The 17,809-nt window shown below is 47.4% G+C and overlaps 2 protein-coding genes across 7 annotated transcripts; both read left to right on the top strand.

Annotated features, from left to right (window-relative positions):
* The first annotated feature begins 669 nt into the window (after positions 1-669).
* Positions 670-15,284, top strand: LOC148380556 (janus kinase and microtubule-interacting protein 3-like). 6 transcript variants are annotated; one of them, XR_015855197.1, is made up of 9 exons: positions 670-684; positions 4,705-4,793; positions 8,524-8,553; positions 8,745-8,912; positions 9,025-9,101; positions 9,565-9,741; positions 14,814-14,884; positions 15,021-15,125; positions 15,270-15,284. XR_015855197.1 is itself a non-coding variant. In XM_088366071.1 (7 exons), the coding sequence occupies exons 4-7, from the start codon at positions 9,616-9,618 to the stop codon at positions 12,955-12,957; spliced, it is 594 nt and encodes a 197-aa protein (XP_088222197.1). In that variant the 5' UTR covers positions 4,725-4,793; positions 8,745-8,912; positions 9,025-9,101; positions 9,565-9,615; the 3' UTR covers positions 12,958-12,972. The 6 variants fall into 6 exon arrangements, 3 of the variants coding, with proteins under 3 accessions (XP_088222197.1, XP_088222195.1, XP_088222196.1); XR_015855196.1 differs by lacking the exons at positions 14,814-14,884; positions 15,021-15,125; positions 15,270-15,284 and adding an exon at positions 9,869-10,166; XM_088366071.1 differs by lacking the exons at positions 670-684; positions 8,524-8,553; positions 14,814-14,884; positions 15,021-15,125; positions 15,270-15,284 and adding exons at positions 12,086-12,328; positions 12,475-12,691; positions 12,950-12,972 and having other exon boundaries at positions 4,725-4,793.
* A 522-nt stretch (positions 15,285-15,806) lies between these two features.
* LOC148380555 (janus kinase and microtubule-interacting protein 3-like) lies at positions 15,807-17,359 on the top strand. Its single transcript, XM_088366068.1, has 8 exons — positions 15,807-15,865; positions 15,952-16,050; positions 16,136-16,369; positions 16,490-16,555; positions 16,617-16,685; positions 16,762-16,839; positions 16,896-17,129; positions 17,209-17,359. Exons 2-8 carry the CDS (start codon positions 15,961-15,963, stop codon positions 17,338-17,340), a joined length of 903 nt encoding a protein of 300 aa, XP_088222194.1. The 5' UTR covers positions 15,807-15,865; positions 15,952-15,960; the 3' UTR covers positions 17,341-17,359.
* Positions 17,360-17,809: the final 450 nt, after the last annotated feature.

Genomic DNA, 17,809 nt, shown 5'->3' with positions numbered 1-17,809 from the left:
CCTACTTTACATCCCACCGATCACAGGACCCCTCGGCTGCATAACCGTGCACCCTTCCCAACCAATCGGATTTGCTATACGCGAAAACGACGCCAATGGAAAGAGCTTCCGCCCAAATTTAAATCCGTGGGCGTGGCTCGCAGCAGGAAGTAGGAAAATGGCGGCGATGTTGACAAAGACACGGCGGATGGTAACATACGACTAACAAGAGAAATATTTTTATTTTCTGCTTGCAACTGGACCGTCCAGAGCGTACACGGTAAGTACAACTCATCGTTTTTAAAAAGAAGTACTTTTGTTGCCCTGAAAAGCGAGTGAGCGTGGCGTTTGTGGGGGACGTCGAATTTCGACGATTCTTTCTGGTCAACGGTTGTAAATGATTGTGTTGATTAAAAAAGAAAACTTGATGTAACTCTACTTTTAACTGCCGTTTCAGATAGATTTGGAATTGCATCACATCCAATTTTGCCTAGAGCGTACACGGTAAGTAACACTCGTTGTGTTTAAGGAGATTTACGTTTGTAATAGCAGAAGTGTAGCCGCGTTGCGTTGTACGTGTGAATGTTGGTCCGGGCGAAATGTTAATGTTTAATTTCATTCCTTTAGGTTCCACGGTGTTTGTTGGCTGCAAGTTTTCCACTGCAAGAAGAGGCTCATATCATTGACCAGGAGCGAGCTACAATGGTGAGTAGCCATAACATTTATGTTAAACACTTCCTATTTCATGTCTAACAGTACTTGATTTAACAAATAACCATAAATAAATACAGTGTGGGCACTGAAGTTAACATATGTGATTATACTGCCTAATCTGTCACCGAGTAGATTGTTGCAAAGTAATATAAGATCCAAAGTTGTAATTCAGAATAGTTTTCAAAAGAAGGCCATTAGAATTATATACAAGTCTGATTACCCTGAACAAGCTATTAATTAAATCACAAATTCTTCAATTCAAAGATTTGGTAGATTATCAGACAAATAATGTCTAACAGTAATTGATTTAACACATCACGATAAGTAGATTGAGTGTGGGCACTCTCAAGTTAACATATGTGATTATACTGCCTAATCTGTTACAGAGTATGTTGTTGCCAAGTAATGTAGAATAGATCCAAAGTAGTAATCCAGAATAGTTTTGAAGAGGCCATTAGAATGATAAACAAATCTGATTACCTTGAACATAATAACAAGCTAAGTGTTTAATATGTCCTATGAAGTCAAAATTGGGCACCATCATGTGGTGAAATTTGGAATTGCATCACATCCAATTTTGCCTGGGAACAAACAGATTAAATAAATCTTAGTTTTGAATAAGCCACTCCTTCTCAAACAAGTAAACTCTGCCCATTTCGCGCAGTAGATGTTCTGTTAATATCTAGTATTTATACAAAGTCATAATTTAAATTGCTTTCAACCTTTATTCATCGGTTCAACTAACATTACTCGCTCTTATTACCAACTTGTATTGATTTAACTAAGCGTTTAATACTTCCTATCAGGTCTCAAGGCAAGATTTGGCAAAATACAATTTCAGCAAATCCAATTTTGCCAGGGAACAAAAATAGATTAAATAAACTAAATAAGTCTTCTTCCCATTAAATAAATCAGAAAAGTCTGTCTTGTAACCAGTCCTCTTCAAACAAGTAAAGTCTGCCCATTTTGTGCCGTAGATTTTGTGTCTATGCCTAGTATTTAAACAAAATCATAATTTAAACGACTTCTTTCCTTCATTCACTTTGGAAATTTGGAATTGCAGCAAATCGAATTTTGGCAGGGAACAAAAATAGATCAATTAAACTAAATAAGTCTTCTTCCCATTAAATAAATTAAAAAAGTCTGTCTTGTAACCAGTCCTTTTCAAACAAGTAAAGTCTGCCCATTTTGTGCCGTCGATTTTGTGTTAATGCCTAGTATTTATACAAAATCATAATTTAAAGGACTTCATTCCTTCATTCACTTTGGAAATTTGGAATTGCAGCACATCAAATTTTGCCTGGGAAGAAAAGTAGATTAAATAAATTTAATAAGTCTTACTACTTCCCATTAAATAAATTAAATACGTCTTACTTGTTCCCACTACTTTTCAAAACAGTAGTTTAAAACGAGGGCCCTTCACTCAATCTTTAACCTCAACCCCGCACGTTGTGTTGTATCTGTGAATGTTGGTTGTGGCCAAATGATAGTTTTCTTTCATTCGTTTAGGTTCCAAGAAAACTTGATGTAACTCTACTTTTAACTGCCGTTTCAGATAAGCGGGTATTACGTCGCAGTCATGTGCCGCGGATATGACGTAATTGCCCGAACCTCCGATTCAAATCTGTTGGCGCGATGGCCGTGAGCCACTGAGCAGCGACGATTATCAACAGAAATATCTTTATTTTCTGCTTGCAACTGGACCGTCTAGAGCGTACACGGTAAGTAACACTCATTGTGTTTAAGGAGATTTACGTTTGTAATAGCAGAAGTGTAGCCGCGTTGCGTTGTACGTGTGAAAATTGGTCGAGGCGAAATGTTAATGTTTAATTTCATTCCTTTAGGTTCCACGGTGTTTGTTGGCTGCAAGTTTTCCACTGCAAGAAGAGGCTCGTATCATTGACCAGGAGCGAGCTACAATGGTGAGTAGCCATAACATTTATGTTAAACACTTCCTATTTCATGTCTAACAGTACTTGATTTAACAAATAACCATAAATAAATACAGTGTGGGCACTGAAGTTAACATATGTGATTATACTGCCTAATCTGTCACGGAGTAGATTGTTGCAAAGTAATATAAGATCCAAAGTTGTAATTCAGAATAGCTTTCAAAAGAAGGCCATTAGAATCACAAATTCTTCAATTCAAAGATTTGGTAGATTATCAGACAAATAATGTCTAACAGTAATTGATTTAACACATCACGATAAGTAGATTGAGTGTGGGCACTCTCAAGTTAACATATGTGATTATACTGCCTAATCTGTCACGGAGTAGATTGTTGCAAAGTAATATAAGATCCAAAGTTGTAATTCAGAATAGTTTTCAAAAGAAGGCCATTAGAATTATATACAAGTCTGATTACCCTTAACATAACAACAAGCTATTAATTAAATCACAAATTCTTCAATTCAAAGATTTGGTAGATTATCAGACAAATAATGTCTAACAGTAATTGATTTAACACATCACGATAAGTAGATTGAGTGTGGGCACTCTCAAGTTAACAGATATGATTATACTGCCTAATCTGTTACAGAGTATGTTGTTGCCAAGTAATGTAGAATAGATCCAAAGTAGTAATCCAGAATAGTTTTGAAGAGGCCATTAGAATAATAAACAAATCTGATTACCTTGAACATAATAACAAGCTAAGTGTTTAATATGTCCTATGAAGTCAAAATTGGGCACCATCATGTGGTGAAGTTTGGAATTGCATCACATCCAATTTTGCCTGGGAACAAACAGATTAAATAAATCTTAGTTTTGAATAAACCACTCCTTCTCAAACAAGTAAACTCTGCCCATTTCGCGCAGTAGATGTTCTGTTAATATCTAGTATTTATACAAAGTCATAATTTAAATTGCTTTCAACCTTCATTCATCGGTTCAACCAACATTACTCGCTCTTATTACCAACTTGTATTGATTTAACTAAGCGTTTAATACTTCCTATCAGGTCTCAAGGCAAGATTTGGCAAAATACAATTTCAGCAAATCCAATTTTGCCAGGGAACAAAAATAGATTAAATAAACTAAATAAGTCTTCTTCCCATTAAATAAATCAGAAAAGTCTGTCTTGTAACCAGTCCTCTTCAAACAAGTAAAGTCTGCCCATTTTGTGCCGTAGATTTTGTGTCTATGCCTAGTATTTAAACAAAATCATAATTTAAACGACTTCTTTCCTTCATTCACTTTGGAAATTTGGAATTGCAGCAAATCGAATTTTGCCAGGGAACAAAAATAGATCAATTAAACTAAATAAGTCTTCTTCCCATTAAATAAATTAAAAAAGTCTGTCTTGTAACCAGTCCTTTTCAAACAAGTAAAGTCTGCCCATTTTGTGCCGTCGATTTTGTGTTAATGCCTAGTATTTATACAAAATCATAATTTAAAGGACTTCATTCCTTCATTCACTTTGGAAATTTGGAATTGCAGCACATCAAATTTTGCCTGGGAAGAAAAGTAGATTAAATAAATTTAATAAGTCTTACTACTTCCCATTAAATAAATTAAATACGTCTTACTTGTTCCCACTCCTTTTCAAAAAAGTAGTTTAAAACGAGGTCCCTTCACTCAACCTTTAACCCTATTTATTCACCTTCTAGGCTAAGTGTTAAAGGCTAAGTGTTAAAGGCTAAGTGTTAAAGGCTAAGTGTTAAAGGCTAAGTGTTAAAGGCTAAGTGTTAGAGGCTAAGTGCCAGAGGCTAGGCGCCAGAGGCGAGTTTTTGTGGGCTGAAGTTTTAGTGGGGTTAGTGTGAATACAATCCAAAAGAATACAACAGAATACAATACAATAGAATATAATACATAGATTAAATTATATAGCTCTTACTACTTCCCATTAAATAAATTAAATACGTCTTACTTGTTCCCAATCCTTTTCAAAAAAGTAGTTTAAAACGAGGGCCCTTCACTCAACCTTTAACCTCAACCCCGCACGTCACATTGTGTTGTATCTGTGAATGTTGGTTGTGGCCAAATGATAGTTTTCTTTTATTCGTTTAGGTTCCACGGTGTTTGTTGGCTATGTTTTCCACTGTCAGAAGGATGAAAATACAAAGTACAACGCTTGGACGTGGGCGAAGGCGTCACCGGTGAGTCCTTCCTTCCTATTTATTTACCTTCTAGATGCTAGAGGCTAAGTGTTAGAGGCTAAGTGTTAGAGGCTAAGTGTTAAACACAATACGAACAACACAACGATACTGCACTGAACAACACGATACCGCACTGAGAAACACGATACCGCACTGAACAACACGATACCGCACTGAACAACACCATGCCGCACTGAACACCATGCCACACTGAACAACACCATCCCGCACTGAACAACACCATGCCGCACTAAACAACACCATGCCGCACTGAACAACACCATGCCTCACTGAACGACACCATGCCGCACTGAAAGACACCATGCCGCACTGAACGACACCATGCCGCACTGAAAGACACCATCCCGCACTGAACACCATGCCGCACTGAACAACACCATCCTGCACTGAACAACACCATCCCGCACTGAACAACACCATGCCGCACTGAACAACATTATGCCGCACTGAACATTATGCCGCACTGAACAACACCATGCCGCACTGAACAACACCATGCCGCACTGAACAACATTATGCCGCACTGAACAACACCATGCCGCACTGAACAACACCATGCCGCACTGAACAACACCATGCCGCACTGAACAACACCATGCCGCACTGAACAACATTATGCCGCACTGAACAACACCATGCCGCACTGAACAACACCATCCTGCACTGAACAACACCATTCCGCATTGAACACCATGCCGCACTGAACAACACCATCCCGCACTGAACAACACCATCCCGCACTGAACAACACCATGCCGCACTGAACAACATTATGCCGCACTGAACAACATTATGCCGCACTGAACAACACCATGCCGCACTGAACAACACCATGCCGCACTGAACAACACCATGCCGCACTGAACAACATTATAACGCACTGAACAACACCATCCCGCACTGAACAACACCATGCCGCACTAAACAACATTATGCCGCACTGAACAACATTATGCCGAAATGAACAACACCATGCCGCACTGAACAACACCATGCCGCACTGAACAACACCATGCCGCACTGAACAACACCATGCCGCATTGAACAACACCATGCCGCACTGAACAACACCATGCCGCACTGAACAACACCATGCCGCACTGAACAACACCATGCCGCACTGAACAACACCATGCCGCACTGAACAACACCATTCCGCACTGAACAACACCATGCCGCACTGAACAACATTATGCTGCACTGAACAACACCATCCTGCACTGAACAACACCATCCCGCACTGAACAACACCATGCCGCATTGAACAACACCATCCTGCACTGAACAACACCATCCTGCACTGAACAACACCATGCCGCACTGAACAACACCATGCCGCACTGAACAACACCATGCCGCACTGAACAACACCATGCCGCACTGAACAACATTATGCCGCACTGAACAACATTATGTCGCACTGAACAACACCATGCCGCACTGAACAACACCATGCCGCACTGAACAACATTATGCCGCACTGAAAAATACCATGCCGCACTGAACAACACCATCCCGCACTGAACAACACCATGCCGCATTGAACAACACCATGCCGCACTGAACAACACCATGCTGCACTGAACAACATTATGCTGCACTGAACAACACGATCCTGCATTGAACAACACCATGCCGCACTGAACAACACCATCCTGCACTGAACAACACCATCCCGCACTGAACAACACCATCCCGCATTGAACAACACCATCCTGCACTGAACAACACCATGCTGCACTGAACAACATTATGCTGCACTGAACAACACGATCCTGCATTGAACAACACCATGCCGCACTGAACAACACCATCCTGCACTGAACAACACCATCCCGCACTGAACAACACCATCCCGCATTGAACAACACCATCCTGCACTGAACAACACCATGCCGCACTGAACAACACCATCCTGCACTGAACAACACCATCCCGCACTGAACAACACCATGCCGCATTGAACAACACCATCCTGCACTGAACAACACCATCCTGCACTGAACAACACCATGCCGCACTGAACAACACCATGCCGCACTGAACAACACCATGCCGCACTGAACAACACCATGCCGCACTGAACAACATTATGCCGCACTGAACAACATTATGTCGCACTGAACAACACCATGCCGCACTGAACAACACCATGCCGCACTGAACAACATTATGCCGCACTGAAAAACACCATGCCGCACTGAACAACACCATCCCGCACTGAACAACACCATGCCGCATTGAACAACACCATGCCGCACTGAACAACACCATGCTGCACTGAACAACATTATGCTGCACTGAACAACACGATCCTGCATTGAACAACACCATGCCGGACTGAACAACACCATCCTGCACTGAACAACACCATCCCGCACTGAACAACACCACCCCGCACTGAACAACACGATCCCGCATTGAACAACACCATCCCGCACTGAACAACACCATGCCGCACTGAACAACACCATTCCGCACTGAACAACACCATGCCGCACTGAACAACACCATGCCGCACTGAACAACACCATGCCGCACTGAACAACACCATGCCGCACTGAACAACACCATGCCGCACTGAACAACATTATGCCGCACTGAACAACACCATGCCGCACTGAACAACACCATCCCGCACTGAACAACACCATGCCGCATTGAACAACACCATGCCGCACTGAACAACACCATCCTGCACTGAACAACACCATGCCGCACTGAACAACACCATGCCGCACTGAACAACACCATGCCGCACTGAACAACACCATGCCGCACTGAACAACATTATGCCGCACTGAACAACACCATGCCGCACTGAACAACATTATGTCGCACTGAACAACACCATGCCGCATTGAACAACACCATGCCGCACTGAACAACACCATCCCGCACTGAACAACACCACCCCGCACTGAACAACACGATCCCGCATTGAACAACACCATCCCGGACTGAACAACACCATGCCGCACTGAAGAACACCATTCCGCACTGGACAACACCATGCCGCACTGAACAACACCATGCCGCACTGAACAACACCATGCCGCACTGAACAACACCATGCCGCACTGAACAACATTATGCCGCACTGAACAACACCATGCCGCACTGAACAACACCATCCCGCACTGAACAACACCATGCCGCATTGAACAACACCATGCCGCACTGAACAACACCATCCTGCACTGAACAACACCATGCCGCACTGAACAACATTATGGCGCACTGAACAACATTATGCCGCACTGAACAACACCATGCCGCACTGAACAACACCATGCCGCACTGAACAACACCATGCCGCACTGAACAACATTATGCCGCACTGAACAACATTATGCCGCACTGAACAACACCATGCCGCACTGAACAACACCATGCCGTACTGAACAACACCATGCCGCACTGAACAACACGACGTCGCACTGAACAACACGACGCCGCACAGAACAACACGACGCCGCACAGAATAACACAATACCGCACAGAACAACACAATACCGCACAAACAGTTTTAGATAATATTACGTCGCAGTCATGTGACGCGGACATGACGTCAATAGGCGGAACTCACGGCAAAATTATAATCCGTGGGCGTGGCTTGCAACAGGAAGTAGGAAAGCGGCAATTATGGCAAACAAGACACAGCGGTTAGTAACACGATGACTAACAAGGCAAATATTTTTGTTTTCAGCTTGCAACTTGACCGTCTAGAGCGTACAAGGTAATTACAACTGTTTTTTTTTTAGCCCTGAAAAGCGAGGGAGTGTGGCGTTTGGGAGGAATGTCGAACTCGGCGTCTGCTTCCAGCCACAGACGCCAAATTTCGACGATTATTTCGACTGGTCAACGGTTGTAAATTATTGCGTTGACTAAAAACTTTATTTAACGCTACTCTTAACTTTGCCGTTTCAGATATGCGGGTATTACACCGCGGAAATGACGTCAATAGGCTGAACTCTCGCCAAAATTCAAATCTGTGGGCGCAATGGCCTTGAGCGAGACACCGGATACAAACACGACGATTATCAACAGAAATATCTTTATTTTCTGCTTGCAAGTGGACCGTCTAGAGCGTACACGGTAAGTACAACTCATTGTGTTTAAAAAGATTTACGTTTGTGTAGTTTGCGTTGCGTTGTATCTGTGAATGTTGGTTGAGGCTAAATGTTAATGTTTAATTTCATTCCTTTAGGTTCCACGGTGTTTGTTGGCTGTATGTTTTCCACTGCAAGAAGAGGCTCGTATCATTGACCAGCAGGAGCTACAATGGTGAGTACCCCTTTCGTCTTCCATTTATGTTAAACACTTCCTATTTCATGTCTAACAGTACTCGATTTAACAAATAACCATAAATAAATACAGTGTGGACAGTCACGTTAACATATGTGATTATCCTGCCTAATATGTTTATCACAAATATGTCACTAATCACTAATATGTTTATTTGTTTATCACAACACCTTTGGACCTTCAGCAATCGATTATTTCCCTTCATCTACATAGAGACAGAACGATGGTGTCTTAAACATCTCATTTCACCAAATAACTTCACGCAGGTGGATAACGGCCGTCTCGGTCACGCTATGTTGCGTGATGCAGTTTTGAAGAACCAAATGCATTTATTCAATGAATAAGTCAAGCTAGTTCTATGTTTATGATGTTGTAAGTTACGGTACCGATTGAAGTTGAGTTCGAAGCCAGTGGAAAACAGCGCTGCGTTTGTGCTCTCCAGGTACAAATGTTGTGATCTCTGACTGACGACCGGGCGAGACTCGAGTAAGAGATGTCCAAACGAGCTCCGGCAGGGCGGGCCAAGGCGGAGCGAACGGACGCCCTTCAGGCCGCCAATGACGAGCTGAGAACCAAACTGATGGACGTCCAGTTAGAACTTCAGCAGGAGAAGAACAAGGTGAAAACCTCAACAGACAGACACTGCCTGCCTCCCTGCCTGCCTCCCTGCCTGCCTCCCTGCCTGCCTCCCTCCCTCCCAGTTTTCCCGATGTAGATTAGACATGCGTGTGCCATGACTGTGTCAGCCTACATCAACAAATGCACCGAGGACGTCAGCACCACTAAGAATATCATCACCCGGGGCAACCAACGACCCTGGATGACTGAGGAGGTACGTCAAACGCTACGAGCGCGGAACTCTGCCTTCAAGTCTGGCGACAAGGAGACACTGAGGACAGCGAGAGCCAACTTGAACCGTGCCATCAGGATAGCGAAGCGAGACCGCAGTCGAAAATTTCAGGATCGTTTCCACGACGTCAAAAACATCAGGAGTATGTGGCAAGGCATACGGGCGATTACAGACTACAACTCACCCTCCCCCCCCCCCCGGTGGGTGTAGTTGATGTTGACTTTCTAAATGGTCTAAATAACTTCTTTGGGAGGTTCGAGGCACTAAACGGCACTCCAGCAGTTAAAACTGTCCCCCATCAGGAAGAGGAGGTACTCTGCCTTGACTCCGCCGATGTGTTGAAGACCCTGAGGAGAGTCAACCCCTGTAAGGCCCCTGGCCCCGACAACATTCCTGGGCGTGTGTTCAGGGAATGTGCAAGTCATCTGGCTGGGGTCATCACAGACATTTTTAACACCTCGCTGGGCCAAGCCACAGTGCCGGCGTGCTTTAAGACTGCCTCCATCATTCCGGTGCCGAAGAAACCTCAAATCACCTCATTTAATGATTACCGGCCTGTTGCACTGACTCCGGTTATGATGAAGTGCTTCGAAAGGCTGCTTAAAGGTCACATCGTTTCCAGACTCCCCCTATTATTTGACCCGTTCCAGTTTGCCGACCGGCAAAACCGCTCCACTCAGGACGCCATCTCCTCCGTTCTTCACCTGAGCCTGGCTCACCTGGAGGAGAAGAACACCCATGTGCGGAGGCTGTTCCTGGACTTCAGCTCAGCGTTTAACACCATCATCCCACAGCATCTGGTAGGAAAATTGGAACACCTGGGCTTCAACACCCCCCTTCGCAACTGGCTGCTAGACTTCCTCACCAACAGACCTCAGTCAGTCCGGGTCGGACAGAACACCTCTGATGTCATCACCCTCAGCACAGGCTCCCTTCAGGGCTGCGTCCTGAGCCCCCTGCTGTGCACCCTGATGACACACGACTGCGTCCTCAGGTTCACCACCAATCACATCGTGAAGTCAGCAGACGACACAACGGTGGTGGGGCTCATCAGAGACAACAACGACCTGGACTACAGAGAGGAGGTGGAGCAGCTGGTGGGCTGGTGCAGAGAAAACAGCCTGATCCTGAATGAGGAGAAGATGAAGGAGATCATCGTCGACTTCAGGAAGAAACAGCCTCACCACGCTCCACTGATCATCAACAGCTCAGCTGTGGAGGTGGTCAGCACCACCAAATTCCTGGGGGTCCACATCACAGAAGACCTCACCTGGACTATGAACACTACGGCACTGGTCAAGAGGGCACAGAAGCGCTTGTACTTCCTGCGGAGGATGAGGAGAGCCCACCTGCCCCCACCCATCATGAGGACGTTCTACAGGAGCACCATAGAGAGCATTCTGACAAGCTGTCTCTCTGTGTGGTGTGGAGGCTGCACCGCCTCCGATTGGAAGAACGTGAGGAGAGTGGTGAGGACAGCAGAGAGGATCATAGGGGCTCCTCTTCCCTCCATTCAGGACATTTCATCTCAGCGCTGCATGTCCCGTGCCCGTAACATCATCAATGACCCATCACACCCCCACCATGGACTGTTCTCCCTGCTGCCCTCTGGGAAGAGGTTTGCAGCATCCGCTGCAGGTCCACCAGGTTCTGCAACAGCTTTTTCCCTGCTGTCATCAGACTGTTGAACACTAGAACTGTTGAGCTCTAAACTGAACTCTGCATCACACATTCACAGAACTGTACTTTATGACACTACGGACCTCTATCTTGCACTATCTCGCACTACCAACTTTACTGAACTTGTATAAACCCTTTAAATAGAAGTTTAATACATGGTTTAGCATTCCTCTGCACACTCTTGAATACTGTTTTGCCTACTTGCACTATTGCATAATTATCACTGCTGCACTTATTTTTAATATATATATATATATATATATATATAGTATATATGTATATATATATATATTCATAGGATATGTTACTTCTATTCAACTGCAATATCACTACTTTGTTGTAAGACGTATGCAACGGAATTTCGTTTTGTATGCACCATGTGCAGACAAGATGACAATAAAGTTTGTCTAAGTCTAAGTCTAAGTCATGTCAGGTCAGCTGTCTGGAGAGAGAGAGAAGTCAGGACCTGCGGGCGGAGCACCACCGTGCCACCGCCGCCATGACGGAACTCAAAAGCAAACTCCATGAGGAGAAGCAGAAAGAGTTAGCCATTACCAGGGAGACATTACTGCGGCAGCATGAAATGGAGCTGATGAGAGTGATCAAAATCAAAGATGGAGAGATCCAGCGACTGAATGCCTTGGTCCTCAGCCTGAGGGACGGCTCCATGGACAAGGTGATCCGCTCTATCCGTGTCTGACTATCCGCACGCCACGTCGGGCTTCGATGCGGCCGCTACCGTATTGTGTAGCTTGTCCCCAGTAAGCGTCGCGGCGCTCCGTTGCGGTCTCAACGGCCCGGTGTGGCGCAATGTCTGCTCAGGTGAGGAGGGGGGGCGCTTTGCTGGCGGAGGTGGAGGAGACGCGGCGGTGTCGGGAGACCGAGCGGTGTCGCCTCCACCAGGAGCGCGGAAGAAGCCCTGGCAGCGGCCCAGCAGGCCTGGCAGTCCCGAGCGGCCGAGCTCCGATCGGCTCATCACCAGCATCGGGAGGAGCTGAGCCGAACCAAGAGAGACTGCGAGAGGGAGATCCGCCGACTGGTAGGACTGATCAGATGCGCGGTGCGTGGCTATGTTCCCAATTTCGTTGTATACCTGCAGTGCAATGACACCTAAGGCATTCTATTCTATTCTATTTCACAAGAAGAAAATGTCCGGTTGCTCGCTTCGCTTTTGTCACAGCAAAGGTGTTCTAGTCGATTCAAGAAAAAAATTGGCCGGTTGCTCTCTTTGTTTTTGTCACAATTCTGGCAAATGAGTTTGCCCGCCTGCCTGAGCGCTCCCCGTTTGTACATCCAGACGGATGAGATCAAGCTGAAAGACAGAGCGGTTAGTGTTTTGGATGAAGCCCTGGGGCCGGCCACGTCCACCGCCTTCAGCTGCAGACTCAGGCTGCCGAGCAGCAGATCGCTGCCCTGAGGGATTCCCAAAGGGCGGGCCTAAACTACCCTGGAAGTGGGGTCAACGCCGCTACTAGCAATCCTCTTTATTGCGTAAGCCACCTCATCACACACTTGCAGTACGCATGACTTAGTTCGTTGCTGGAGGAAGGTAGCACAAAAACAGTTTTGAACTTTGAACGAGTGCTTGTGTGTGTGTGTTGCGGGGCGTTTTCAGTCTCAGGAGGATCGGGACACGCGACGGTTTCATCTGAAAATCGCTGAGCTCAGCGCAGTCATCAGGAAACTGGAGGATCGAAACGCCCTGCTTTCTGAAGAGCGCAATGAACTGGTAATTTATTGACGGCACGCTTGAAGGTTTGCGCTACGTTTGATGCGCGCCATCCAGCGAGGCACCCATTGCGCTTGCTTATTAGTTGAGCGGCGCGGCGAGTCGGTTGCCTGGTAGATGTCTTTTATTGGGAGCCAAAGCCACGATTCCGTTCAAACCGATGCAAAAGGAATGGATACGTTCTGGCCCGCGTGTTGTGCGTCTTTCACATCCCGCACTTCATGCTTGCAGCTAAAGCGACTGAGAGAAACAGAAAGCCAGTTTCTGCCACTCCTGTACAAAAACAAACGCCTGAGCAGGAAGAATGAAGAACTCTCGCTGGTGCTGTGTCGCCTTGAAAACAAAGTGCGCTTTGTCACCCAGGAGAACGAGGAGATGGCAAGCTTGGTAAGTCGACGCGGACAACGGCGGCGTGCCAACAGAGTCCACTGCATTTGTGTTCCACAGAGAAGGCCTAGTTCGCTCAATGACCTGGACCGCGGTTGCGGCCAGCAGGACGGTGAAATGGAGTTCCTTCAAGTTGTGGAGCAGCGGCACATCATCGACGACTTGTCCAAGGTCTTCAGGCAGGCGACTCGGTGCACGTACGGCAGCGCCGCGCTCGCTCGCTGTCGCCAGGAAACCTTTTCCGTCCAAAGCTTGGCCGGCGGCCGCCATCCAAAAAATTGGCCCCTTAAATTCCGACCTTTCAAGCAGGAGCATTGTGCGCACGCGTTTGAACACGCTTTAGACTTGTTTTGCCGTTTTCAGCAGCTCAAAGCTCCCGTTTTGTCAGCGCCTTTGCCACTCGCTGTGCGCTGAAAACGACGGACTTGCCCGGCTGCTCAGCCCGTCAACCATGAGCCGCGAGCGCGACGTCATTGTCCGTAGGCAGCTAGTGGCAAAATGCACCCTGTTAGAGTTGCGCTCGCTCCAACTTATTTTGCAAGAACCACACGGGAGACAAGTAAGTTCTTTTGGACACCTGCAGGTGGAGAGTCCATCCGTTGTACGAATGAAGTCTGACTCTCGGCTCCTGCACGAGCATTTTAATTAAGAGAAACAGGGTGGGTGTAAGAGTGGATTGAATAGAGGAAGCCCTTGACCTCTAGTCAAAACATAGCAAGGGGTGTTTTACAACTTTGTGTAGGAAGGGATAAGCGATAGGGATAAATAGGGGATAAATAATATTATTTATTACAGGTCGCAGTCAAAGTCAAAGCAACACAATGATACGATAAAGATAATCTGGAAAACCCTGACACACCCTGTAGTTGTCACTTTTGGAAAAGACGAGCGTCCCTCCAATCATCGCCGGTGATGTGTTTTTCAGGCTCTGGAGACAGGAGCTCATGTCAGAAATGTCATTGTGAGTCGCGTTTGTTTCTGCGCCGGAGCCGTTCGTTCCCTTTGCATCCAAAGAATCTCAAAGGCGGATTATTTGTGTCGACAGGAGAGAGATTTGCTGCTACGATACCGACGTCGAGAATCTCTGAGGAGGAACAAAGCGTGAGGTCCTGCAAGGTGAGTCTGTTTGTTTGCGGCTGCTTGGTGTTGCGCAAGATGAAATGGCCTTTTTCTCGCTATCGTTCCTCTCGTCGATTCATCGTGAGGTGTCGCTTCAGTTTGTTCAGAGAGATGTTTGCTTCCGCGCCCGCAGGTCATCGAAACATTTTACGGCTACGACGAAGACGTGTTGGTGGACTCGGACGGATCGTCCTTGTCTTTTCACACCGACAGAACCCCCGACACGGAACCCGAAGAGGTAGCCCGCCATTTCTGCCAGCGTATTGGCACCAAACATTCCTCTTCAGCCTGGAATCGGACTCGTCTTTGCGTCGCGGGTGCTTTGTCGCCGGTCTGACTGATTCTGGTACTAGTGCTGTGTTGCATTGGTGTGTGCATGAAGAGGCGGAGCTTCGCTACCGCCAGCTGACGCAAGAATATCAAGCGCTGCAACGAGCCTACGCTCTGCTAGCCCAGACCAGCGAAGGGGACTACGACGCCGAGAAGGAGATCAAGGTGGCGCCCCTTCCCGCAACCCCCGGCCGGGTCGCAGCCTCCCCGTTCTCACCCAGCCTCGGGTGTTCTCTGGTCTGAAAGGAGGAGGAGGAGCCTCCCTCCTCCTCCTTTCAGACCAGAGAAAAGCTGATGGTAGAAATGGGTCACTATCAAAGCAGAGTAGCAGATCTGGAGTCAGCGCTGAAGCAACAAGGACAGGTAAGCTCATCAATGAGCACACCTTTTTCTCAGACAAAATAGCTACATTCTTCAGTCACTCATCCGTCTGGCATTACTGGACCAACCCCCCCCCCCCACCCCCCCCCGAACGTGGCTGGGAAAATGCGGAGAAAAGCAAATGTCATTTTCCAGTCAACCAAAGAATTTGTGGATGAAAATGACACAACATTCCAAAGCTGTCCACGCGTTTGTCTCTTCTAGAATGTCAAGTGGGTGGAGGAGAAGCAGCTGCTGCGTCAGAGCAATCAGCAGTTGGCGGAAAAGGTGACGGAAAGAAAGGCGCTGGGCGGAGTCGCTTGGCGTCACACCTGTCGGGAAGCCCCGCAGATGAGGTCTGACTGTCTTTTCAGGTCAGGCGGATGGAGGCGGAAGAAGCGCGTCTGAAAGAGCACATCCAGGATATCCGAGACCAAAACGAACTGCTTGAGTTCCGCATCCTGGAGCTGGAGGTGGGAAGACTCGCACAAGCGTGTTGAGGCCAGAGATGTGACGGACGGACGGACGGACGGACGGATGCATGCCTCTGCCTTTCAGGAGAGGGAGTGGCGCTCCCCCGTCTTGAAGTGTCTGCAAGTCCGTTTCCCAGACGGCCTCAGCCCTTTGCAGATCTACTGCGAGGCCGAGGGCGTGAGCGTACGTAAGCCGTCCCTCGCAACCCTAACCTTAACCCGAGGTCCCAGAACACCTTACATTGCTCCTTGCGCCTTTCCCCCGGACATCGTCATCAGTGATCTGATGAAGAAGCTGGACATCCTGGGCTATAACGCCGTAAGTGTATGTCGAACTCCTTATGTTCGCACTCCACGAGACTCGGCGGCTCAAATGTGACTTTTGGAAGGCTTTGCGCTGAAAGAAGCTTGTTGACGCTGTGCCTTTGGGCTCTTGCAGAATCTCACCAACGAGGAGCAGATGGTCGTGATTCACGCCAGGACCCTTCTCACCCTAGCCGAGAAGGTAACGCGCACGTCCACGCACGCTCTCGCATTCTGCTTATGTGACAGCAGCCTTTCCTCAGTGGTTAGAATACATCAAAGTGACCAAGTCAGCACTTCAACAGAAGATGTTGGACATTGAAAGTGAGAAGGTAGACAGACACGCGACATCAGCCAAGGGGAACTCCGGCAATGTGCCCCAACAATTCTGACCTTGAGCTGTGCTAGGATATGTTCTGCAAGCAGAAGGGCTACCTGGATGAAGAGTTGGACTTCAGGAAGTGTTCCATGGACCAGGCTCATAAGGTAAGCCGCCCTCAAATCTCCCGCCGGACCACTGATGGACGAGGATTGCGGCCCAGAGGATCCTGGAGCTGGAGGCCATGTTGTACGAGGCGCTACCGCAGCGGGACTGCCCCGCCACGGACGGCGAAAAAGCCAGCCACGCTGGCGTGAATGACGTGCTGACGGCGGATCAGAGAGAAGAGCTTAGGAGCGCCGTGGACCAATGGAAGCGAGCCCTGATGTGCGAGTTGAGGGAGCGCGACGCTTGCATCCTCCAAGAGAGAATGGATCTGCTGCACAGCGCGCAACAGGTAAGGGCCCAAAGCCAGCCCGGCACTTACTTGCACGCTTACTGGCTTTTGAATGCCACTTTCCATTTGTCCGTCCTAGAGGAACAAAGAGCTGAAAGAATTCATCGAAGCTCAGAAGAGACAAATCAAACAATTGGAGGAGAAGTTTCTGTTTCTCTTTCTATTCTTCTCCTTGGCCTTCATTCTGTGGCCCTCACCAGCTGGTGAGTGAGCTCCAGCGGCACCGCACTCGACACCTCCGATACACTGCCAGCCGGTCTCAGACGTTGGCAGACGCTCCGATGCCAACGTATACCCCCCGCCACGGTGACAGAGGCACCGCGTCACACCGGCGCTCATCCAATCAGAAGGCAGGAAAAGCAAATTCACATGCAGGGCACTTTTGAACCAGAAGAGAGCGCCACAAAAAACGGTTGTTGCCCCAAACGCGCACTAAAAAGGGTCAGAATAACAAGAGTCCCACTGGCCAGCCGGGGCCACCCGTCCAGCTGTTTCTTCAGGGGGGAAAAAATTTGGAGTCACCGGTGAGTACATTTTGCATTTAGCTCTGATTTTCTGCTTCTGTCTTCAAGTGTGTGGCATCCTGCGATCAAAGATTCAGCCAACCCCAAAGCGGTTGACCTCAACGTCCCACCACCATGCCTACCAGAGCAGGTGACGTGATGCTTTGGACATCCTTC

Source organism: Syngnathus floridae, chromosome 21 (genome assembly GCF_059516105.1).
Source record: "Syngnathus floridae isolate MCC-2025c chromosome 21, RoL_Sflo_1.0, whole genome shotgun sequence".
In the NCBI taxonomy this organism is placed as follows: Eukaryota; Metazoa; Chordata; class Actinopteri; order Syngnathiformes; family Syngnathidae; genus Syngnathus; species Syngnathus floridae.
The sequence above is the reverse complement of the archived record's forward strand: the minus strand, read 5'-3'. Positions and strand labels throughout refer to the sequence as shown.

What these genes read in the sequence shown, in the direction of transcription:
- LOC148380556 (XM_088366071.1), top strand. Translation starts at nt 9,616, where the DNA reads ATGTCCAAACGAGCTCCGGCAGGGCGGGCCAAGGCGGAGCGAACGGAC. An exon ending in TTCAGCAGGAGAAGAACAAG is followed by an intron (nt 9,742 to 12,085) that starts GTGAAAACCTCA and finishes AAGTCATGTCAG; the next exon opens with GTCAGCTGTCTGGAGAGAGA. An exon ending in GGGACGGCTCCATGGACAAG is followed by an intron (nt 12,329 to 12,474) that starts GTGATCCGCTCT and finishes ATGTCTGCTCAG; the next exon opens with GTGAGGAGGGGGGGCGCTTT.
- LOC148380555 (XM_088366068.1), top strand. Translation starts at nt 15,961, where the DNA reads ATGGAGGCGGAAGAAGCGCGTCTGAAAGAGCACATCCAGGATATCCGA. An exon ending in TCCGCATCCTGGAGCTGGAG is followed by an intron (nt 16,051 to 16,135) that starts GTGGGAAGACTC and finishes TCTGCCTTTCAG; the next exon opens with GAGAGGGAGTGGCGCTCCCC. An exon ending in ACATCCTGGGCTATAACGCC is followed by an intron (nt 16,370 to 16,489) that starts GTAAGTGTATGT and finishes GGGCTCTTGCAG; the next exon opens with AATCTCACCAACGAGGAGCA.